We start from the raw sequence: 22,678 nt of genomic DNA, 5'->3' as shown, positions 1-22,678 counted from the left end.
GCAGCCATCAAAAAAATGAATCTTGCTATTTGCAATGACATGGATGGAACTAGAGGGTATATTATGCTAAGCGAAATAAGTCAATCAGAGAAAGACAATTATCATATGATCTCACTGATATGAAGAATTTGAGAAACAAGACAGAGGATCATAGGGAAGGGAGGGAAAAATGAAGACGAAACCAGAGAGGGAGACAAAGCATAAGAGACTCTTAATCTCAGGAAACAAACTGAGGGTTACTGGAGTGAAGGAGGGTGGGAGGGATGGGGTGGCTGGGTGATGGACATTCGGGAGTGTATGTGCTATGGTGAGCGCTGTGAATTGTGTAAGACTGATAAATCACAGACCTGTACCCCCGAAACAAATAATACATTATATGTTAATTTAAAAAATAAAAAAAAATTAAAGAATAAAAATAAAAAATAGGCCTATTAAAAAAAAATAATAGAGTGGGGGCGTCTGGGTGGCTCGGTCAGTAGAGCATGCGACTCTTGATCTCAAGGTCATGAGTTCAAGCCTGTTGGGTGTGGAGCCTACTTAATTAAAAAAAAGAAAAGAACAATGTGAAGAAAACAATGGAGCAGCTAAATCTGGCAGAAATCAAAATTACAAAAAAGAGAACCAAAAACATCTAGTGAGATCTGGATTCCTGAGCTTACTACTATATAGCTAGCGACCAGTATCTTTAACAGCAAGAACCATGCTGCTATAGATCTTTTGTATTTCCTGCTATATTATGGTTTAGTGCCTGGCACACAGCAGGTACAATAAGTGAACAAACATCCAAATAAGTGAACAAATAAGTGAACAAAATCCAAGAGAATCATGTTTACATCTGTTTGGGAAACTAAAGTACCCAGTATTAATCTTCTTCATTCCTAGGACCTCAAGATAGTGAATTCTGCCCAAAATATAAGACCTAAATGCAGGAGGCTTTCTCCTTTCTACTCACTAAAGTTACTTAGAAAACCAGAAGCTCAGAGGGGCAAGATAACCAAAAGGCCACCCAGGTAAACTCCAAATTCAGTGTAAAACTCTTATTGTGCAGAAAAAAAGTTAACATAGCAGACCTGAAATGCTTTTCTTAGAAAGTCCAGCTTGAAAGGTCTGTTCTTGGCTGAAACAAGTCTTGAAAAACTTGGGTTTTGAGTCTTTCCATTGTTTCGTACTTGATAAGGATGGCCTACTGTGCTTAGACTGTTGTGCAAACAATAGGATGATGCTGAGACTGGCTTCCTTTCTGGGAGTCTAGAATTTTGATATATACTAGGCAGAGGGAATCTACATGATCACACCCAATAAAAACTTTGGGCACTGTCTCTTAATGAGCCCACCTGGTAGGTAACACTTCACATGTGTTGTCATAATCTGATGCTTGGGGAAGAACAAATGTTCTTTCTCTTAGTAGCCCTTAAATTGTAAACTTTAATTAGATTGCCCTAAGCTTTTCCCCTCTCCTTGATATAGAATACATATAGGGTATACTACAAGAACTCCTCCAGGTGGAATAAAGAAATCTGATAAATGTAATTATCTCTATCCCTTGCCCCTAAATCTGCAATCAGATTACTATCTTTCTTTTTAAAAATCTGGGGTGTTTTAAGGGTATAACTGGGTGGTATCCAGTATAAAGAATGTGGTATCAGTGGGTCATTCTACATGGCTTCTTTATATAAAAGAGGAGTTCTAGAGAGTCAGAATTTATCAGAATGTGTGTGTCATGCACATTCAATCATCTTAATCCCTTAGGCAACAATATCAAACCTATAGATAACCAGTCATATTAAGAACATCCACCTGAGACTCCTCCAAGTCCACACTTACCATATAATCTTCCTAGTATCTTCTTCCAGTGTAGCTGTTCTACTGGATGTATGGACATGTCATTTGACATAAATATTCTTGTCTGGCAGTGGAAATGGCATTCTGGTTTTTCCAATAATCTCTTATAAACCTGAGTTTGCCCTGAGAGACCTGATGAGCTCCAAGTATTCTGACAAAATCTAGTTTGCAGCATTGAAAAGCTGATTACTAGACTCTAGAAAATGGTTACCAAGGCCACGTGATATGGGTGTCTGAGAGGCCAGCTGCCTCCCTAGAGAGCAATTTAATTTTATCTTGCCCTAACTTCAGCATAGGCTAAATTACCCCAGGTTTTTCAAACTATTTCTCATATAAGATGGTTTCCAGATTCTTTTGATCTTCCACTTAAGAGTGCCCAGAACTATAAATGATACTCAAAGTTTGGTGTGACAGGTATAAAAGACAGTGAAACTATGATGCCCTTATTTTGGCCATTATAATCTATTATTAATCCCGCCCAAGATCATATGAGCTTTATTTACCAGTAACTAATTCATACAAATTTATAGTGAACCTGCCATCAAACTCAACTTTACACTATATGAAATGTTTGCCAAGTCTGACAGAATCTGTATCTAAGTTTTTTAAAACTTTGTTTATTTCCATTAAATTTCACCTACAGTTTCAGTTCATCATTCCAGTATCCTGAAATTTTAATATTCTGGCAATATTAGATAATTCTGGCACTATTACTTGCTGATAAACATGTTTCTATATTTCTAGTGGCAGATTTTTTAAAAGCAAATAAGACTTCTCCCCTAATTCAGAGAAGAGACATATTTTAGATGAAAGCAAACAAGAAAACAAACTAGTTTTCTCTTCCCTAAGACAGAACCTTTGCTCTGAATGGCTGAAAGAACTGGGAAAATGGAAAAGAGAGGTTCTAGAAAAGCCCTCCATAGGTATGGTCAGAAACAATCTGGGCCTAAGCTGCAGAGTTCCTAAGCATCTTAATTCCAGATACTTCAGAATGACAAGAAGCATTCTAAAATGAGAGATCAGTTTAAGTAATAACTGCAGGGAGAAAAAATAATGTGCAAAAAGATAAACTAAAAATAATTTAAAGCCTATAATTAAAGTGTGGATGAAATTCAACATTCTTTTGGAAATCTAATTAGCTGATTCCTTGACTAAGTATATCTTATAGCTTTATTTAATGTATCAGCTATGTTGGGCACCTGGATGGCTCAGTCAGTTGAGTGTCTGCCTTTAGCTCAGGTCGTGATCCCAGGGTCCTGGGATCGAGTCCCATGTTGGGCTCCCTGCTCAGCAGGCAGTCTGCTTCTCCCTCTCCTTCTGTCCCTCCTCCCCACTGATGCTCTCTCTCTCTCTCTCTCTCTCTCAAATAAATAAATAAATAAATAGATAGATAAATAAATAAATAAAATCCTTAAAAAAATGTGTATCAGCTATGTTAAGAAAACTGTGAACATTTTATAAACAAAATTAGTTTGGTCAAATAAGAAAACTATTCCATATATAAACAATCTAAAAGCAATAGTCATTCTTCCATTTTATGGTAAAAAAATCCATTCTTTCACATTTAGTAATATAAGGATACATGCCTGGATGTCATATATGTCATTATATAACATTTTTTATATTAACCCACATGAAATCTAAAATCTTTCATTAGTTATTCTCAATGAAATTTAGGCCAGGGGTGCCTGGGTGGCTCAGTTGTTAAGTGTCTGCCTTCGGCTCAGGTCATGGTCGCAGGGTCCTGGGATAGAGCCCCACATCTGGCTCTCTGCTCAGCGGGGAGCCTGCTTCTCCCTCTCCCACTCCCCCTGCTGGTGTTCCCTCTCTTGCTGTCTCTCTCTCTCTGTCAAATAAATAAAATCTTTAAAAAAAATAAAAAATTTAGGCCAGAATAACTACAAAAGCAAAAACAATTACTAAAGTCCAGATTTTATAGTAAGCTCTTAATTTTTAAGACGAGTTAGAACTAAATGTATTAGCCTCAACATTTTGGTGCTTGAAATTGGTTCTTTTAAAAAGTTTAACCTTTTGAAATCTTAAGGAATTTTCCAAAAATTCTGTTTCTGAAAGCTATATTCCAAGAGAGCAACAGGAGCAAACTGGCAGAGTAGGCAGTTCCCAATAAAACTCAGAGATCCACACGGACACACATTACAATCAAACCATTCAAAGACAGTCCTGAAAGCAGCAAGAGAAAGGTGATTTCGTCATGTAAAAGGGATCCTTAATGAGGTTAATATTGGATTTCTCATCAGAAACCATGGAAGATAGTATTGAAGAAAGTGAAAGGATAATCTACAGAATGGGAGAAAATATTTGCAAAATCATGTATCTGATAAGGGCCTAATATCTAGAATATAAAAAAACTCTTAAAACTCAACCAAAAGACAGACTATACAATTTAAAAATGGTCCAAGAACTTAAAAGGCATTTTCAATGAGACAGCACTTCATACCTACTGAGATGGCTACAATTAAAAAAAAAAAAAAAGTGAAGTGCTAGCTAGAATGTGGAGAAATTGGAACCGTGGCATATTGCTGGTGGGAATATAAATAGTACAACCACCATGGAAAAGTCTGAGAGTCCCTGAAAAAGTTAAACAAAGGATTTCTATATGATCCAGCAATTCCACTCATCGGTCTACATCCAAAAGAACTGAAAAGAGGGGCTGTTTAAAAAGATGCTTATTAGCCCATGTTCATTGCAGTATCATTCACAATAGCCAAAAGGTGGAAACAACCCAAGTGTCCATCAACACATGATAAGCAAAATGTGGTATATACATAATAACAATGGAATATTATTCAGCCATAAAAATGAAGTACTAATACATGCTACAAACACAAACAAACCTTGAAAACCAAGTGAAATAAGCCAGTCACAAAAGCGCAAATATTGGATGATTCCACCTACATGATATATTTAGAACAGGCAAATTCATACAGATATCAAGTAGACTACAGGGTACCAGGGGTTGGAGGAAAGGAGAATAGAAGTTATTGCTTAATGTGTACAGAGTTTCTGTTTAGGTGATGGCAAAATTTTGGAAATAAATAGTGGCGATAGCTGCCCAACATTGTGAAGGTAATTAATGACACAGAATTGTACACTTAAACATGGTTAAAATGGCATATCTTATACTATATATATTTACCACAGTTTTTTTTAAAAAGCTAAACCGAAAATGGAACAAACCAAATTAAAAAATAAAAGAAATGGTAAACACTTCAGTAATCTCTTGGAAAAGCCAATTTATCCAGTGTTACAGATCGAGAATGTGTAACACACATCCAACACTCATGAGACCTACTTACCTGTTTCAAAGCTGAGAGTTTGGGGGCATGTTGAATATCATGAAGAGAAGAATTCTGAACTGCCAGTTTTTCAGTAGTACTCTTGAACTCTGGATGTTGAGGTGTTAAGACTAATGCTGGATGGTTGCACAGTTTACGTAAGTACTGTAATGCCTTCAAGGGGGAAAAAAGTATATACAAGTCCATACATGCCAGAAATGTCTGTGTCTCAGTATCTTTTCCTATTCTATCCCATCCATAGAATGCCCTTTTTCCTCTTCTTGCTACTCCTACTCATTCTTTAAGAACCAGTTCAAATATCTCATCTGGGATGCCTTCATCTGTGCTTCTTGGGCAGTATGAGAGCATTTACAGCTTGTATAAATTGTACAGTTTACGTCTGTCTCCCTCACTAGACAATGAGCTTCTCATGACAGAAAGACCTCTTTCCCACTCAACGTACCTGATAATGCTTACAGATGCTTCTGGAATAAGGCAACATTTCCTAAAGATTTCCTAGGGGTTTCTCAAACTTCAGTGGGTAAAAAATTTCTTGAGGACCTTATAAATCTGCAAATCTCTCCCCTACACAGTATTCTAATTCAGCAAGTCAGGGAGAGGTGAAGGTGGAATGAGGTAGTTATTTCAAGTGGTTGGGTTTAAGAAACCCTATATGGTCCTTCTTTCTTTTCTCTATTTCAGCTACATTCTTTCTCTTGCCTTTTCCATGGCTTATAATTTGGGTCTTGAGATTCGTATTAGAAAGCTCCACTGACAAGGCTCAAGAGACTGCTGGACACTACGATAGGAACTGTGGGAGAGGTATTAACCTTCACAACTACCTTTCCCCCTCTTCTATCTTTAAAAATGTTACAGTATTTAATTTATTGGTGGGAAAGGGCAGTTTGGGGAGGATTTCTATGGTGGAATATTTCAAAAGGGACAGAAAGACTGAGCTGACACTTTCTCTTTTTCATTTGCTATTCCCTTGAGCACATGAGGCATACATGTTTCAACACGTCTGTACTTTTGGTATCCTTGCCTGGAAATCACTCCCCCCCGCCACATATCTGCATGCCTCAATCCTCCAGATCTCTGCTTATATGTCACCTTCTCAGAGAGGCCATTCCTGATCCCTCTACTAAAAACCACAACTCCTATACTATATAACCCCATATTCTGCTTTATTTTCTCTTACATAGTATGTGTTTTACTTACTCCTTTTTGAACGCTACAAGGGAAGGAGTTTGTTTTTTCCAATGCTTTAATTGACCCATGAGCTTACAAAAATTACTGCCTTATGGTAGGCATTCCAATATTTTTTTTAATATAAAGCAAAAGATTCTCTAAAACTCTTTTCATGTAATATACAAAGATATACTGCATTTTGTATAATTTTAGTATTACTTATTAATTACTAATTATAAATATGAAAATAAATTAGTACTTTTTATTTTCAAGAATGTATATACAATATTGAAAAAACTTAAATAAACCCATATTTCAGTATTCCATGTAAAAATTGCTGCATTGAAGAACATGATTCTTCAAGGATTAAAAAGGAGACTATAATCTATACCTGGAATACATGGCCTGTAGCTTTAAGCTTTGGTTTTTCAGTTTCTTCAGAAAGCGCAGCTGAAGAAACTGTTTCATCAACATCACACTTGGCGCGAGACTTAGCAAAATCCTCATAGAGCTGAACCTGTAAAATTGTACCCCCCCAAAGCAGTGAGTATATTTATTTTCAATTGTTCAAAACATAGCTAGCAAATGCCAATAAGAGCAGTGATTTAAACCAGCCCTCATTAAAGAAAGTATGATACCTATGCTTTACTCCTGATTACAAATTATCCATTGCATCTTGGTAAATTCCTTAAAATTACATTTAGAATACAAGCAGAACACATTAAGCTTGGTTGCTAAAATATTAAAAACTAGTCAAACAGTCCTAGACTCAATTTTTCCACTCTGTTGAGAAAATAAATACATTACCAATACAAGAGAACCTGAACTCTTAGAAATGAGAAAATCTTCTCCAAGTTATGTGGTACCCTGTGTAAGTACATGCCAAAAGACCCAAGTTTTAAAAGAATACTACTGCTGGGGTGCCTGGACTGGCTCAGTTAGTCGAGCATGTGACTCTTGATCTCAGGATTGTAAATTCGAGGCCCAGGTAGGGTGCAGAGATTACTTTTGAAATAAATAAAACTTTAAAAAAAAAAAAGGTAAAAAGAAGTAAGAGAATACTACTGCTACCTAAAAGGAGAACTCATGAACGTTGAAGCATTACCTTGGGGTCTGGGTTCCTGCCTGTACATGCTAAAACAATATGAAAGGGAAGAAAATCTAGAGTGCTAAGAAACAGAAGTCAGAGTATAAAAATGCATGAATGCTAAATAAAGTCAAATGTCACTTTCCTCCCAGCTCCTCTCCTTCAGGCTGCTTAAATGTGTTTTATACCATCATACCATGGATTTTTTTTTTTTTTTACGATTTTATTTTTAAGTAATCTCTATACCCAATGTGGGGTTCAAACTCACAACCCCAAGATCAAGAGTTGCATCCTCTACTGAACGAGCCAACCAGGTGCCCCTACCATAGATTTTTTTCATATGGCACCTTTTCTTTATTGTACTTACTTCCAAAAGTCTTCACCTCATTGCTCCTAAAATAGTCCTTTCAAGGAATACTAATCCAATTTTTACAAATGAGGAATCGAGCCCAGACAGATGAGATAGATAATATAAATGAACACAGAGATCTCAGCATCTAGGTTAGTGTCCTGCTAAGCTAACTCAAGTTGCATAGATAGGAGAGGAAAGAAAGTAAGTTTCTGGGTGTGTCTGTTTATCTTTAATTCATTTTATCATACTAAATCAACTCATAATACTGAAATGGATGGATGCATACTAACCTAAAGTTAAAACAGAAAATTCTGACTACAGGCCATGTCTTACTAAGAAAAGGGATAGTTTCCCCTCACAAAATACTACACAAGGAAAGGCATACAATAAATTCCTTTGGGAAAAAAAGATTCCTTTGATAATGGTCTCCGTACAAAATCAGACCTGTACAAAAGCTAAGTCTTATTTCAAAAATTTACTGGTAATGTAACAGTACTTTTAAAGGGATGTGGTCCCACTTCCCAGGTTTGAAACTCAGCCCTGATATTTATTATAACCTTGAGCAAGTTACTTAACCTTTCTAAGCTTCTCTTTCCTTATTTGCAAAAATGGGGATTGACAATACTTATAATGCTGTTGTGAAGATATAACATTACAGGCAGATTTTTGGCCCTTATAAACTTTGGCTCATTTCTTTATCAGTTTAACCTTGCAATTTTTCCAATTAATTCAACATATAAGAAAGCAACTATGATTGATACTTTTATTTTAATGCCATATTCAAAATGCATATATTCAAATGTATATCCACATGTCCAAACAGATTCATTCAGGTCCTATCTCTACACGTTTGGAATAGAATATTCCTAAAGTCTATGAAAGCAGAAGCTAGATTTGAGTGATAAAACCAAAGTCTAATCCCCTTTATTCAATACCTGTATGGCTTATTCAAAGCATTCTCCTAATAAACATACCACCACCAACCACAATCACCAGATTTCTAACCTGGAGAGGACTAAGAGTACAGTAGTAGTCTTGAATAATTTTGGGTGGAAGATCCTGTAAAACATCTTCTTTCATTCTTCTCAAAAGAAAAGGCAGGACTTGGCGGTGCAGTGCATCCATCGCAAGAACACCTGTTAACAGTAAGAGAAAATGGCTTCAAAAAAGTTAGGAATAAGGTATAGTCACTTGCACGGTACAGAATTATATCTTTTTCATACCTGCTTCTTGTTCTCGACTAGAGCTCCGAGCATCCCTACTTGCTAATATAGGTTTACCATATCGAGCAGCAAACTGGCGTTCAGTCCCCAAAAATCCTGGCATGAGGAAATCAAATAATGACCACAGCTCCAAAACGTTGTTCTGAACATAAGAAAGGAACATCAGTTATCTTTTATACTGGGATTATGTTCTTACACTTGAAAAATGGAATATTAATGAAAGCCCACTATAATGACATACATGAGGGGTAATCAACCACATTTTTACATATATTGTGTAAGTCTGTATTTTAATTTGTAAAATTCACATCAGTATCCTTGGAGAAAATATTCTATCCTATTGGGTGGAATTCTCAAGTCTCTTCCACCAGAATAAGCCTTGGTCCATAGTGTTTAAATCCTACTGGTGGCATCTATCAGTAATAAACAGAAGAGCAGAAAGATGAGGATGTTTCTGATTCTTTTATCTTTGACACTAAAATTAATAGCAAGATTTAAAGAACTTGGCCAACATCACTATTTCTTAAGGAAAGCCTAGAAGAGTTTCATTATAGGTCAAGTCTATCCAGTATTCAAGGGCCATGACGAACAGGCACAGATTCTTTCCAATTCTACTGTTGAAGTTTCATTTAAAAAAAAAAGAAGAAAAAAAAAATCAGCACTTTTTCATTTTAGATGCATTCCCAATATGTGTGGATCCTAAGGTACCATCCCACCCCCTTATCCCCTTCCAGAAGCCCTCTTCATCCTGTTGGGGCTCTGGTTCACCATGGTGGGTTGTCTTCCCCTTCTAATCCCACTTAGGCTCTGCCTCCTAACTCTGGGCTACCATGGGTCTTCATTGCAGAAACCCTTAGACGCTTCAGAGCTAAAATGTTCAGGTGGGGAAGGGAGAAACAAAGAGGGCAAACAAAAAAAACCCACAAACTTGTTGTGAAAGTAATATTGTGAACAAAAAGCGTTCACTTAATGAACAAAACCCTAACATAATAATTAGTCCACCACCAAAAATAAATTTAAAAGAAAAGTTACAAAGATGTAAATAAAGAACTGTCAATATTTTTTAGAATCAGAAGGAATCTTAGAGGTCACTTGGTGTTCACCCTTCCACTCTTTGGAGAATGATGAAGATACGGTATCTTCCCATTACAGGGGGCTATCCAAGCTAGATGTGAACATTTGCAACCAATTCCTCCAGAAGATAATAGAACCTCTCAAAAGTATCAGAATATTTCTATAAATTTACCCACCTCCTTCCTTTTCCAACACAAACTTCTATAATCTCTTCCAACTCCCTCTTAATCCCAGGTATTCACACCTCTACTATATGATGATTCCCCTCTGAACCAGCTCTAGCTTTTCAATGTTAAGTCAGACTGCGGTGTACATCCACAGAAAGAGAATGGCCAGTGTGGAATAAAGTCTGATTAGTCTCCCATACTTTGGACACAAGACTTCTATTTACATAGCCTAAAATCACATTTTATTATTTTATTTTATTTTAATTCCAGAATAGTACATATACTATTGTATTAGTTTCAGGTATACAATATAGTGATTCAACAATTCCATACATCACCCAGTGCTCTTCACACTGCCTTTTTTTTTTTTTTAAGATTTATTTATTTTAGGGGCACCTGGGTGGCTCAGTCAGTTAAGCGTCTGCCTTCGGCTCAGGTCATGATCTCAGGGTCCTGGAATCGAGCCCCACATCGGGCTCCCTGCTCAGTGGGGTGTCTACTTCTCCCTCTCCCTCTGCCCCTCCCCCCTGCTTGTGTTCTATCAAATAAATAAATAAAATCTTTAAAAGATTTATTTATTTTAGAGAGAGAGAGAGAAAGCACAAGCTTGGTGGGGAGGGGCAGAGGGAGAGAGAGTCTCAAGCGGGCTCCACACTGAGCAGGGGCTCAATCTCATGACCCTGAGATCATGACCCGAGCTGAAACCAGGAGTCGGACACTTAACCAACTATGCCACCCAGGCGTCCCTTCATATTGTTTTTTTAAAACCCGGTTTGCTCAGATACTATTACATACCAAATGAACCATTATAAAACACAATTACTGGAAATTATCATTCCTATAAACTTAAAAAAAAAAGAAAGAAAAGAAAAATACTTCTTTAATTCACAGCCAAATGTCAAGCCTTAGTTCCACATGGCAAATATATAAAGAGAGAGAGAGAGAGAGAGAGAACAGTAAATAATTACCTGGATTGGTGTTCCGGAAAGAATAATCCTATAATTAGCAGTCAGTTGTTTTACTGCTTTTGACAATTTTGTTTTTCCATTTTTGATGACATGGCCTTCATCAAGAATACAGTAGTTAAATTTAATATTTCTAAGGGAGAATAAGCAAAAAAATTTAGCATCTTTTAGTATATGGCAAGAACTATATGAAGAGTCTTTCAGGCAGGAAAATATTAACTCTTTTCAAATTTGATACTAAGTTTTTCTAAAGAAAAAAATTTTAATTCTTACCTAAAGAAATCTATGTCATTCCTCACAACATCATATGAAGCCACTATTAGATTGTGCCTTTTTACTTGATGCTGTAACCTGTATTTAAAAAGAAATAAGATTAGGAAGCAAGGAACCTACAAAGTGTGTAATATAATTTCAAAGGGGATGCTACTGCTACCATCTTACAAGGTGTTTTCAATGTGCCTACTAAGCCCAACTTTCCTTTCTGCTTACTCTACATCCATGACCTTCCACTTGAAGACCATTCTTCTTTTGACTTGGCCTTGTTAGCCTAACTCAGTCTGACTAGAAAAGAGATGGGTACTTGATTCAAATTGGTGGACACTTTATTTGCTAACACCTCTTCCTTAAAGGCACTATTCCTTCCAAACTTCATGTTGTGCTAGGGGGTGAGGAGGAGCCACAGTGCCCATAATCACCAAAGATATGAAGCACTGAATCAGGCTGAGCCATTCACAATATTTTATCCCCTGACCACAAAGACTGGTTTGGTAGCATGACCCAAACAGGCCAGTCATTTCTAGTACTGATATAATCATGATGAGAGAAGGAAGATCTCTGTTTACTACAGTTGCCAAGCTAAGAGAATGTGGCTCTAAGACTGTGGTCATCTTTTACTTATTTATTTATTTATTTTTAAAGTAGGCTCCATGTTGGAGCCCAACACAGGGCTTGAACTCATGACCTGAAGATCAAGACCGGAGTTGAGATCAAGAGTCGGACGCTCAATCTACTGAGCTACCCAGGTGCCCCCATCTATGATCATCTTATCCACCAACTGCAGAGACCAATAAAACAAGCTATGTATGGGGAGGAAGAGCAAATGAGAGCCATCTAGATGTGCCTGAAGCAAGAATTCACCCCTGAAATTCTCCATCTAGTGAATTAATGAATTTCTTGTTTGCTTAAGCTAGTTTGAGTTTCTATACTTTTAAATGAATAAATTCTGACACTACAGTAAATTCTTTTAAGAGTGCAAGCTGTTGACTTGCCTGTGTTCAAATCCTCACTCTGCCCATTTAATTAGCTATATGACCTTGGACCCAGGTCATACAGCTAAGACATACATACCCCATGTCTTAGACTTTTATCTGTAAACTGGGAACAAAAATAATAACCATACCTCATATGGTGATTGTGCAAATACATACTACACAATTTTACATAAATGTGAAACTACTAAGAATAATGCCTGGCTACTAAATGCTCAACATATGTTAGCTATTACATATACAAAGGGGGAGCAAATCTATGGACTAATCAGCAACCTAAGACTCTGCAGTCTTTAAAAGATGAACTGAAACCAATGAAATTCTGCTCTTCAAAATTTGTATTTAGGACATAAAGGATGTACTAGTTTAAGAGAAAAAGGATAAAGCTAATAGAATTTTAGCAATGCTATGGTATCAGGGCAGCCAGAGCAGCCACTTCAAAGCAAAAGCATTCTGGGGATTAGAGGGCTCTTAGAGAAAGATAGCTATGATCACAAGGTTTCCAAGAAGGGCACAGAGAATGGCTTTGGTTGCTAGGTCAAATACTTGGAAAATCCAAATGGCTGAAGTCCTTAAACTTTCATGAGTCTCACTGATTATATCTTTATAATGTATATTCATCTTTCTTAAATAACTTAAGAAAGTTTCTGACAACCAAAAAAACTAGAATTCATTTTTAATAAATTTTATCCTAAAGTTCTTAAAGCAAAAGATTAAACATTTTTTGTTGTATAGTTCTTACCTTATTCTTTCAGTAGGAGGTCCAGTATAATGTAATGGATTGAGATATTCTTTGGAGCAAAATTTACCTACTTCATCCACCCAGTGACCTGTTAATGTTGGCGGACAAACCACCAAGGATGGAAGTGGCATACATTCTGCCAATTTTGATCTTGCATATTCTTGGGCCCTTTACAGCAACAAAACACAATGAATTAACTGCCTTGTTTACATTTCTTAGCATCTGAAAGCTCTTTCTAAAAAATAAGATTTTAAATTACCTATGACAATGATCTCCTGCTAGAATGCAGATGGACTGTAAAGTTTTTCCTAAACCCATGTCATCACACAGAATTCCATGAAGTTTATACTTATTAAGAAATGCTAACCAGTTCACACCATCCTGAAAGGTTGGGAGAAAAGAGGAAAATTAGAAATGTGAACAGATCATAAAAATTTTTTCTTGTCAAACATGTATGCACAGACCAAAAATCTTTAGGCAAAAGAGAAATAAATGGGTATAAACACTAAACACAAGCTATTACTAAGTCAATTTTAAAAACTCTTCAAAGTACATTGAAAGGAATAATCTCTATTTAGAAGTATAAAACTTTACCTGCTGATATTTTCTGAGTTCAGCATTGATTGGTACTGGTATTTTGTAATTTTCTAATTTTTTCCCATCTAATAATTGCTCCAAAAAGTGTCGCTCCTTGGCTTTCAATTGGATTAGTTCTTCTGACATATTTGGAGGGTCTGGAATGCCTGCCTGAAGTGATTTTTTTAAAGGGTATTAAAACGATTTACCACAATGTTTTCATACTCAGATTATAATTTCAAATCTTATCAAAATATAAATACAGAGAAAAAATAATTCAAAAATAGTAAAAAAATAAAAGTAATAATATATTTTTAAAAGATTTTATTTGAGGGAAAGAACACGTGAGTGAGCACACAAGTGGGGGGGCGGGGGCAGAGGAAGTGTGCCCCAATAATAAATAATAAATAATTTTAAAGACTGGACAATAAATAGAGTTTAAATTTGACAGGTATTAAAAGTGCCATGGGACTACTAAATAAACACATTTGAGGTACTTCAAAGAACACAGTTACAACTTTTTTCCCCACACCAGGCATTACTTGATAAAGAGGCAGACAGAATCACATAAATTACTTTAAATACAATGCTGTTACTGGGGCTTCTCAATTTTAGTGTTATGATGCCCCACAGTACTGGCTCTCAAAATGTACTCTGCAGACTCCTCAGGATCCCCAAGACTTTTTCAAAGAATCACTGAGGTCAAAACTATTTCATGATAAAAGAAATAAAAGAAAGACATTGTTTACTTTTTTCACTGTGTTGACATTCACACTGATGCTGCAAAAGTAATGGTGGGCAAAACTGCTTATGTCTCAGAAAGAATCAAGGCAACAGCATTAAATGTACCAGTAGTCACTGTGTTACAGCCATGCACCAACATTTTTTTTTAAGCCAGTTTCACTTAAGAATGTCCTTAAAGCAGTAAAAGTAATTTTATTAGACCTCAACCCTTGAATGCACATCTTTTTAACATTCTGTGCAACAAAATGTGAAGTTCACATAAAGCACTTTTGCTGCTTACCAAAATACAATATGCTGAGGAAAAGCAATTGTAAGACTGTTTAAACTGTGATCTGACTGAGCCATTTTTCATAGACAATTTTACTTGAATGGACTGACAAACTGTAGTTATTCTGACTTGGCTACTTGGCCAATATTTTTCTCAAAATAAATCTGTCACTTCAAGGAAAACAACTGACATATCTTGTCAGTCATAAAATTCAATCTTCCAAAAGAAACAGCATTGTGAGCTTGAACATAAGCATAAGCATCCCAATACTTAAAAAGAATTTCTGTTGGTGATATTATGAATCTGATTTTTTGCTATTTTATGACAAAATATACCAGCTTTAAAAGATTTACATAACTCAGTGAACCAGTATTTTCCAAGTGACCAATGCTTATGTTAAAAAAAAAACATGTATGGCTAAAAGATCTACTGGAAAGTGAAAGATAAACCAATAAATTTTAACATAGAGAGATTTTACATTCGTTGATAGGATTTTAGATTCCACACTGCACATAAATTTAATAAGCTTTCTCCTTTTGAGTTTTGGTGTGCTATCAGATAAAGGAATATCCACAATTATTTGAAAAGGCTGTCAAAATACTGCTCACTTTTCCAACTACCTATCTCTGAGGCTTGACTTTCTTCATATACCCTCAACCCAAGAAATATTTTGTAACAGAGTGAATGCCCAAGCAAATACAAGAATCAAGCTCTCTATAATTAGGCCAGGCATAAAAGAAATATGCAAAAATGTCAAACAATATCACTCTTCTCACTAACTTATTTTTGTTTTAGAAAAAAGTTATTTTTCATTTAAAAATGTTACTGATGGTAACATCTAATGGGTTTATTAAATGAATTAATTTTTTATTTTTACATTTCTCAGTTTTAATTTCTATTATAGAAAATATGATAAAAGCTCTTTGGGGTCTCAATTTTTAAGAATGTAATGAGATCCTCAGACCAAAAAGTTTGAGAACTACTGCCCTGTGGTGTCTCTAAAGTTAAGAAATGTAAAATTCGGGGGGGGGGGGGAAGAAATGTAAAATTCTGGAAACAGAATTTCAATTAAAGTCAATTAAAATATATATTTCAGGGGCACCTGGGTGGCTCAGCTGGTTAGGCGGCTGCCTTCGGCTCAGGTCATGATCCCAGGGTCCTGGGATCAAATCCCACATCAGGCTCCCTGCTAAGCGGGGAGCCTGCTTCTCCCTCTCCCTCTGCCTGCTACTCTGCCTATGTTTATTTCATATAACATGAGAAATGGTATTGGAGGAATAAGGTATGCACACTTTTTTTTTAAGATTTTATTTGTTTGACAGAGAGAGAGCAAGAGAGGGAACACAAGCAGGGGTAGTGGGAGAGGGAGAAGCAGGCTTCCTGTGGAGCAGGGAGCCCGATGCGGGGCTCAATCCCAGGACCCTGGGATCATGCCCTGAGCCGAAGGCAGACACTTAACGACTGAGCCACCCAGGCGCCCCTGTACACTGAGTCTTAAAAACAGCTTCCTTGTAATATTTTCAAAAGGTTTTGGAATTAACAACTCTATCTAGTGAGATAGAAACTAACACTTTTGCACATCTAATAGCATAATGATAATCATCAAAAAGCCCTTTCTGCACAATGCTTTACATAGAAATAAAATTTTCAAACGTCTCTCTTCATGGAATTTTTAATAGGTGACAACCAGCTATAAGGCCATATAACGAGGTCCATTTCCTACCAAAGAAACCCTAAGCCCAAGAGTCATAAATGTTATTCAGTGCCAGGGACCCTTCCTGTGAGTTATCTTCCTCATTCCAATTCCTATAAAATCAGCAAAAGTTACTAATAGTGCAGGGAATTAGAGCTTTTGTCAAAATCACTGGTTGATATTCCCTGAATCCTCCTCAGTGTATATTTCAGAAAAGTACATGTTCTTCCTGTGAAGACGTAATAGAGGAAATCAAGAGTGGAACAGGAATATACTTGCATGATTTTCATGTTTCTACTGCTATGTCTTCAAACTCTGCAATCTTTTCTTTTGTAGTATCTAATCTGCTATTAATCCCATCCAGTGTTTTTATTTATAATTGTATTTTTTCATCTCAAAAAGTTCAATTTGATTTGTTCTTTTATCTTCCACTTTGCTCATTACATTCATGCTTTCCTCTGCTTTCTTGAACATATGCAGTATATTTTAATCTCCTTATCTACTATTTCTATTATCTGGATCATTTCAGGGTCTGTTTCTATTGACTGACTTTTCTGATGGTTACTGGATATATTTTCATACCTGGTCATATTTTGGTGGATGCCAAACATCATTTACGTTGTTGGGTGCTAGATTTTTTGGTTTTAGTATTTTAGAGTTATTTTCTAGGATGCAGTTTAAGTTACTTGAAATCATTTTAATCCCCCTTTTAAGGCTTATTTTAAAACTTTGCTAAGGTAGGTTCAAATAAGGATTTTGCCAAGGGCTAATTTGATCCCACTACACAGGCAATATACTTCTAAGGACTGTAGTTAATACTCTAAATGGTGGAAGGTCTTCTGATTCAGCTTGGTGGAAACACAAACTACTCCTGGCCCTTTATGAGCCACCTATGCCTTTCAATCATCCTTTCTCCTAGTCTCAAACATAAATATGCCCAGATGAATGCTCAGCCCTGGTGTGGACTTCTGGAGTTTCTTTTTCATGCAGTTACTACTTCTTGGATAATCTGCCTTGCAAATTCTAGCCATCCTGTCCTACCTACATTCTGAACTCATGACCATTCAACTTGGTGAGACTATGAGGCTCTGTTTAGGTTTCACTTCCCTATCTTATGGCCTGGAAACTCACTCCAGGCAGCAAGCTAGGACACTTCATTTGTTTCTCTTCTCTCATGAATCACTATTCTGTGTTGCCTGTTGTTTAATATCTGAAAACCACTGTATGATTCATTTTGTGTACTCTTCTAGTTAAGATGGGAAGATAAATCTGGTTGTTCTTTTTTCTTTTGAAGATCTTATTTTTAAGTAATCTGTACACCCAACATGGGACTTGAACTTACAACCCTGAGATAAGAGCTGCATACTCTACCAATTGAGCCCATCAGGTGCCCCGGTCCCTGTTTTTCTATCATAGCCAAAAGTAAAATATAGATCACAATCTTGTAATTTTGACATCAAAGAGAATTTTACTAATCTTTTCTCAATTTCTAAAGGTCAAAGTCTCTTCACTTTGCCAATCTATCAAATATTGTTAGTCTCCCCTTTAAAAAAATAAATAAATAAAAGGCTCCAGCACCTGGCTGGCTCAGTTGGAGGAATGTGCGACTCTTGATCTCAGGGTTGTAAGTTTGAGCCCCACGATGGGCATGGAGATTACTTAAAAACAAAATCTAAAAAAGACTTTATCACCTCACAGTGGATTGGGCTCTGTTTTGGGGTACTTCCATTTTAATCCATAAACAGCTATTAAACTGCTTTCAGCTGTTAGATTAATTTTCCTAAAATACTGTTTTCAGCATCTACTCTTTTGCTCAAAGAAACATGATGGTTTCCTAGCACTCATTGATTCCAAAGTAGAAAAGGGCCAAAGGGAACTAACAATTTAGTTTACAAATAATGATGCAAGGACTAACAATTTAAAAAATACAAATAAGACCTAGAAAGCAGAGTATGGAAACTATTCTGGAAATGACCTTTCAATACAGTAGTCTAGTAATTTTTTTTAGGATTTTATTTATTTACTTGAGAAAGAGAGAGAGAGAGCACGAGCGGGGTGAAGGGCAGAGGGAGAAGCTCAACAGGGAGTCCAATACGGGGCTTGATCCTGGGACTCCAGGATCATGACCTGAGCTGAAGGCAGATGCTTACGTGACTGAGCCACCCCAGGCGCCCATAGTCTAGTATTTTTTTTGTCATGGTAGTTATTTTAATACTTTTTATTGTGGAATAAACCATGTAGAGAAATCTATAAATAAATGTACAGTTTTATAAAACAACTTTATAACCATTACCAGATCAATAAAAACAGCCCTGCCATAATCCTATAAGATCCCATATGCTCCTTCTCAGTGACAACCCATTCTCCTTTCCCCAAGAGGTAATCACTTTACCGACTTCCATGGCAACCTCTTTCTTACTTTTCTTTATGCCTTTGTCACCTAAGTATGCATCCCATGTACCTTTACCTATTTTTGAACTTCATAAAAATGGAATCTTATTTTAAAGATTAATATTGTTGTGTTTCTATTTTGTTCATTCTTTTCTAGTATCATAATCACCATTATCATCCAGTTAACATATCTACTCCACCAATGATGAACATTTGAATGGTCTTAACACTACTATAAATAACGCTATGATAAATATTCTTGAAGATATGTCTTGGTACATGTGTATGAATTTCTCTAGGCTATATATCTAGGGTGAATTTGCTGGGTTATTGGGATGGGAATCTTCAACTTCAGCAGACATGGCCAAACTTTTTTTTTATAGAGGCTATCCAACTTATGCTCATACTTTATGGTAGGAATCTAAAATGTACAGTTACTTCGGAAAACTGGCAATTTCTCAAAATTTGACCATATGACCCAAGTTATTCCATTTCTAGATACCTGCTCAAAAGAAATAAAAGCATATATCCACACAATGATTTGTAAGTGCATGTTCATAGTAGCATTACTTGTAATAGTCAAAAGGTGATGATAATCCAAAAGTCCATCAACTGGTGAGTGGATAAACAAAACGTGGCACATCCATACAATGGAATACTATTCGGCCAAAAAAGGTAAGTACTGATACATACTACAACATGGATGAACTGTGTATCTACTTATTTCCTGAATTATAAAAATTCCATCAAAATATTTTAAGCAGTTTGGTCGAAGGGTCCTGGTCCTTCCCTTGCTTCAAGCCACTTCTATTTCCTGTACTGGCCATTCCAAAATTCTCCAACCAACCTTCTAGTGTGCTTTCTCCACTCCCACAGAGTATGGAGAAAGCATACTCCATACTCATTTGCTTTTTACACTTTCTTTTATCATCTCTCAAATTTACCTTTCATGTAAACGTCAGCACAGAATCTTTACCTAGATGTTACCAGGGATACTTAGGAACAATTCTGTTTCTAGAATAGCATCAATAAATGATCATTTTTTTAGGAACCATAGTTTACTTGAAACCCTATGTTAAAAACATAAATATATATATGTGTATATATATATATCCATTGAAGTATAAAATTCCTAATGCTTGTAAACATATTCACAATGGTTTTTTTAACCTGACATTGTTTTAAAAGAGTTACAATTATTACAGATGAAGTTAGAGAAAATATTAAGTCTGTAAACCAAGTATTTCAACTTACCTCAAGTGGCATGAGTCTAATTAGTGTTGCAAAGCACTGTGTAGCCATGAATCTTACACTGTCTGTCTGATCACTCATTCTTCCCAACACAGGCACAACTAAAAGGACAATATATGGAACAATACCAACATCCAATTGTTCCATTACACCTGAGTAAGTTATTAAGGAAATTTTCAAACTTTTCTGAGGTAAATGTTTTCACAAACGGATATATCAAGATTTTAACTTCTAAAATGATTCTCCATTTTCTCATCTATATCATGAGGGAATAGACTGTCTCTCAAGATCTATGATTCAATTGTAACAGCACTTGTGCACCGTTCCTCCTTTGCAAATATTACGTAATTTTCTCTTAAGACCGTAAAATTAGGTTTTTCACCTGAAAGAGGCTGGAGGAAGTTTTAATCAGGTTTTTCTCATAGAGAAATTCTTGCAAGTTGCTAGAATTCCAATACCAAAATAAAATGAGTTACATTGCAAGCAAGGGAGCACAGTTCAATGTCACTCAAAGATTAATTCCAAATTTCCAACCAGGATCTTGACCATCATAAACTGGACAGAGCAGGGCCCAATAAGTTCAGTCCTCCCGCAATCTTCAGCATTTCTGAACCAGAGTTTCTACTGATTTGATCTCCATCCATATTTCTTGCTCTTAGAAATATCTTTCAGATACTTCGAGTTAAAGAATGTCAATGGACGTTGTACCCATAGTAAAAAGCTTGCCTGTATATTTATTTCTAGTTATTTATTACAGTTAGTCATTTTCCACCCACATAATGAACTTTGAAAACACAGTATGTTTATAAAATACGGACTACATACACAGTGTCTGATTAGTATTAATACAACACTGATTATAAACCAATAATCAGTTACTAGAAATATATTTCATAAAGTACCTAAAATTATTTCTGCCTATTAAAAAAGATCTCTTAAAATAGTAATTCTTAAAACTCTGTATGAAAATTTTCAAAATAAAATGTAAATATATTTGTAATGTATTTATAATGTAATATAAAGATACTTCAAAATAAAATATAACAGAGTAGTTTTCTTTTTGGAACAAGAAAGATTATTTATGAACATTTAAATGAATTAATGAATTTTATTTTAGTCATCCTTAAATAAAATCATTTCTAAAGTTTGTAAAAATAAAAAAGGATACATGCAAGTGCTTCAATTGCACCCTCTTGTTTGATATTGTCATCAATTGCTCCCAGCCACGGAAGAACCTTCTCCAAAAAAATATTCATTGTTTCCATGGTAGCTATTTTGCTCATAACGCCTACACAACGAGCAGCCATGTGCCTCACTGCAGTGCTGGGATACTGAAGGCACGTATAAAGATGAGGCAAGTGCTGTACCAACTAAAAACAAAAAGTTCAAGACAATCAGAATATTCATTAGGGGATCCACTGTGTAAATATAACTATTATAACCCATACTGAGAGGTTCTTGATATTCTAAATGACTCTAAATCCAAGAATATCTCCAATCACTTCAAACATTATTGTCAAAATATCCTCAATAAAAAATGAATCTAAATCCAAACTAAGGTACTGAAACTCTTTTTAAAATAAAAGGTGCATAACTTCTCCTCTGTTCCTTTTCTCTTAAGGCATCAGGGTGCACATTAAAAGGTACCTGTAAGATTTTCCCAAGGTTGGAGAAATGACACCACACATCACCAGTCTCCTCCCAGTTTGGTAGCTCTGGCTTAGGTTTAGGTACATTTTTTTTTTTCCAAAGTAAGCTCTATGCCCAATGTGGGGCTTGAACTCACGACCCCAAGATCAAGAGTCACATTCTACTAACTGAGCCAGGCTGGCACCCCTAAATACATACTTTTTATTCCCTGGGTTGAGTGATCCTGATCTTGTTCTAGGCACCATCCTTTGGTAGGTATCTCCCACTTTAACCTCCTGGCTTACCACAGGCATTATGATCACAAGGGCATGATATATCTCATTAATAAGTGCCTGCTGCAGGGAATACCAGGATTAATCTTAATGAGAGTCAGGTACATGCTGAACAGACTACCCTTACAGCTCAGATGAATGTTAAGCTGATCACAGAAGGGTGGGAGCATACAGATGGATTCTGCCCTTCTCTACTAATGATAAATCAGCGAAATTTAACAAGTAAAGAGATATAACTTCATTACTATATATAAACAGAAAAGGTTCTTCTCTTTCTCCTAGATTCACCCTTTTCTGTTAGATATCAATAGGGAATTGGAGCTAGCACATGTAACAGCACTGTAAATTGCAGTTCCTACTATAGTTATATGGAAAGAATACTGTTTTCTTCTATGGAAAAACCAGATATTTAATTCTCTAGTCTATTTTACTCCTCCCTCTGTCACAATTCTTTTTTTTTTGGAAATTAGTTAATAGTGAAAAAAACACAAACCAGTATTCTTTCTTTGCCACTGACTAGCTTCATCTCAGGCAGGTAACTTCCTCTACCTTTACACTTACCTTAGGAAGAAGTTTTATTAACTGTGCTCTTCCTTTCTTGGAGCTGTATTACTAAATATGGCATAAAT

At 36.0% G+C, this 22,678-nt stretch overlaps 1 protein-coding gene across 3 annotated transcripts in view; it reads right to left on the bottom strand.

Annotated features, from left to right (window-relative positions):
• Window positions 1-22,678, bottom strand: part of BTAF1 (B-TFIID TATA-box binding protein associated factor 1) — a 104,425-nt gene that overhangs the window by 13,683 nt on the left and 68,064 nt on the right. For all 3 annotated transcript variants that reach the window (XM_027596213.2, XM_027596214.2, XM_027596215.1), the window contains 11 exons: window positions 21,296-21,497; window positions 20,131-20,279; window positions 13,799-13,951; window positions 13,464-13,585; window positions 13,205-13,372; window positions 11,468-11,545; window positions 11,198-11,327; window positions 8,989-9,130; window positions 8,771-8,901; window positions 6,718-6,843; window positions 5,160-5,312 (listed from right to left, as the gene is read on the bottom strand). In XM_027596213.2, the coding sequence (XP_027452014.1) occupies window positions 5,160-5,312; window positions 6,718-6,843; window positions 8,771-8,901; window positions 8,989-9,130; window positions 11,198-11,327; window positions 11,468-11,545; window positions 13,205-13,372; window positions 13,464-13,585; window positions 13,799-13,951; window positions 20,131-20,279; window positions 21,296-21,497 (1,554 nt within the window). The remainder of the gene's footprint in view (window positions 1-5,159; window positions 5,313-6,717; window positions 6,844-8,770; window positions 8,902-8,988; window positions 9,131-11,197; window positions 11,328-11,467; window positions 11,546-13,204; window positions 13,373-13,463; window positions 13,586-13,798; window positions 13,952-20,130; window positions 20,280-21,295; window positions 21,498-22,678) is intronic.

This window comes from Zalophus californianus, chromosome 15 (genome assembly GCF_009762305.2).
Source record: "Zalophus californianus isolate mZalCal1 chromosome 15, mZalCal1.pri.v2, whole genome shotgun sequence".
Taxonomy (NCBI): Eukaryota; Metazoa; Chordata; class Mammalia; order Carnivora; family Otariidae; genus Zalophus; species Zalophus californianus.
The sequence above is the reverse complement of the archived record's forward strand: the minus strand, read 5'-3'. Positions and strand labels throughout refer to the sequence as shown.